The 2,643-nt window shown below is 61.1% G+C and overlaps 1 protein-coding gene across 1 annotated transcript in view; it reads right to left on the bottom strand.

The window, feature by feature from the left end:
- The window catches only part of LOC106632115 (protocadherin gamma-C5-like), a 32,212-nt gene that overhangs the window by 26,933 nt on the left and 2,636 nt on the right, over positions 1 to 2,643 (bottom strand). The window contains exon 2 of the mRNA XM_031065500.1: positions 151 to 2,463. Coding sequence (XP_030921360.1) covers positions 151 to 2,463 — 2,313 coding nt within the window. The remainder of the gene's footprint in view (positions 1 to 150; positions 2,464 to 2,643) is intronic.

Here is a 2,643-nt window from a genome sequence, read left to right on the forward strand (position 1 = left end):
CCCGGGCAGGGGGGGGACCCCGCTCCGCCCCGCCCGGCTGCTGGCACCGGGTACCGGCGGACACCCCCTCCCCAAAGCCGGCCGCTTCGGTGCCGAGCCCCGCCAACACCGGGCGTGTGTTCGGGCTGAAGACCACACCCCCGAGCTCACCTCGCTGCACAGGGTGGGATCCGCGGAGGGTTTCACAAACATGAACTCGCTGATATCCGAGACCGGCGAAAAGCAGGAGCGGTAACGAGGGGCTGGGGGTGCCGTAGCTGTCACCGGCACGCCCATCACAGTGTCCCCTTTCTTAGGCTCATAGTGCAAGTGCCCAAAGATGTGGCTGGGAGGAGGCTGAAGCGTGTTCACGCTCTCCACGCAGCCGCTCTGGCTGGCAGGTGCAGAGCCCCGCCGGAGGCACCGAATGCCCAGCGCTGCCAGTGCCACCAGCGAGACGGTGGAGATGAGCACCAGGGACACAATCAGATAAAGCGTAATACTGGGCAAGCCCCCACCATCAACGGCCTGAGCCTCGGAGCCCTGCAGGGCCTCCGGACCCTTCTCCTCCACCAGCACCACCAGTGTGACAGCTGTGGAGAGCGGGGGCTCCCCGGCATCCCGCACCACCACCAGCAGTTCGTGCTCGGAGGCGTCCGTCTCCTGCAGAGCCCGCATGATCCGGACCTCCCCGGAACGCAGGGCCACGCTGAAAAGCCCCACGTCTGTGGCTTCCACGAGGTGGTAGGACAGCCAGGCATTGCGCCCCGAGTCCGCATCTATTGCCACCACCTTGGTGATGAGGGCAGGAGGGACGATGGAGGGGGAAATTCGGAGCTGAGTAGCAGAGTCCTCCCCAGCCCTGGGGAAATGCACCCGTGGGGCGTTGTCGTTCTGGTCTACTACAAAAACATGAACCAGTGTTCTGTTCCTCAGGGCCGGGGAGCCACCATCAGAGACCTCCACGTGGAACTGGAGATAGGTGGTTTGCTCATAGTCAAAAGGGAATTTGGCGGTGACCTGCCCATTCGTGGGATGTATCGAGAGGTAGCGAGTAGGATCCAGGCCTGGATCTGTCCCACCAGCTCGCAGGATGGAGTAGGACAGGCGGGAATTCTGCTCCGAGTCGGGGTCGGCAGCAGAGACTGTAACCAGCACGCTGCCCACTGGATTGTTTTCCGCCACCAGCACTTCATAGGACGCTTGCTCAAACTGGGGAGCGTTGTCATTGACATCTATCAGGGTGATTGGCAAGATGGTGTGGCGGGAGAGGGGTGGATTGCCCAGGTCCGAGGCAGAGACGGTGACGTTGTAGTAGGCAACATGCTCCCGGTCCAGACGGGTGCTGGTGAGCAGCGAGTACTGGTGCTCGTAGTCCTTACGCAGCTGGAAGGGAAGATCTGGAGACACGTGACACAGGACCTTGCCCTGCTCGCCAGAGTCCCTGTCTCTGACGTGTATCACGGCCACCACTGTGCCCGGCAGTGCATCCTCACTCAGGGTGCTTGAGAAGGAGGTGAGAATGACCTCAGGGGCGTTGTCATTGACATCCGTGATTTCCACCACCACGCTGCAGTGCTCCTCCATCGTGGGCGACCCCATGTCCTTGGCCTCCACTTCGATCTCATAGACTGTCGCCTCCTCAAAGTCCAGGTTGCCCTGGACACGAATCTCCCCAGTTTGCTCATCGATGGCAAAGATCTGGCGTAAGGCAGCTGAGTTGTGGCTACTGAGGGAGTAGCGGATGTCTCCGTTGGGTCCTTCGTCCACATCCGTGGCATTTAACTTCACCACGAGGGTGCCCAGTGGTGAGTTCTCCACCAAGCGTGCTCCATATGACGGTCTGTCAAAGACCGGGTGGTTGTCATTGGCATCCAGGACCTGAATAGTGATGCGTATCTTGCTGGACTGCGGGGGAGAGCCCCCATCTTCAGCAGTCAGGACCAGGTAGTGGAAAGCTCTGAATTCCCGGTCCAGGGCCCGCTCCAGCACCAGCTCAGGGAATTTCCCACCATCAGTGCGGGCCTTCACGTTGAGGTTGAAGTTATCATTGGCACTCAGGTGATAGGTCTGCAAGGTGTTGGTGCCCACGTCGGGGTCCTGGGCGGGCTGGATGGGGAAGCGGGCACCCAGAGACGCCAGCTCGTAGATGCGCAAGGACACCTCATCACTGGGGAACTGCGGGGGGTTGTCATTGATGTCCAGGATCTCCACCTCGATACGGTAAAACTCCACTGGGTTCTCGATGGCAAGTTTCAAGTGGAGGAAGCAGCGTGGGTTCTGCCCGCAGAGCTGCTCCCGGTCTATCCTCTCGCTGACCATAATAACACCGGTGTTCACATTGACAGAGAAGTACTGGGAATCCGAATCCGACAGTACCTGCAGATTAGCTGCCGCCAGTTTAGCCACATCGGTGCCCAGGTCCTTGGCGATATTGCCCACAAAGGCACCCCGTGTGAGCTCCTCCGGGATGCTGTATCGGATCTGAGCAGATGAGCTGTGCAAGAACAAACAGAAGGAGAAGACACGCGGCAGCCCCAGGGACCGGCGCGCCTGCCCTGCCCTCGGCATCCTTGCCGGGTGGCCGGCCGGGGAGCGATGCCCTCGGCGCCGGGGGCCGCGCTCAGCGCTCGCCGCTCCCATTCATTGTTTGGGGCGGACGCG

This window comes from Geospiza fortis, unplaced genomic scaffold (genome assembly GCF_000277835.1).
Source record: "Geospiza fortis unplaced genomic scaffold, GeoFor_1.0 scaffold1636, whole genome shotgun sequence".
Taxonomy (NCBI): Eukaryota; Metazoa; Chordata; class Aves; order Passeriformes; family Thraupidae; genus Geospiza; species Geospiza fortis.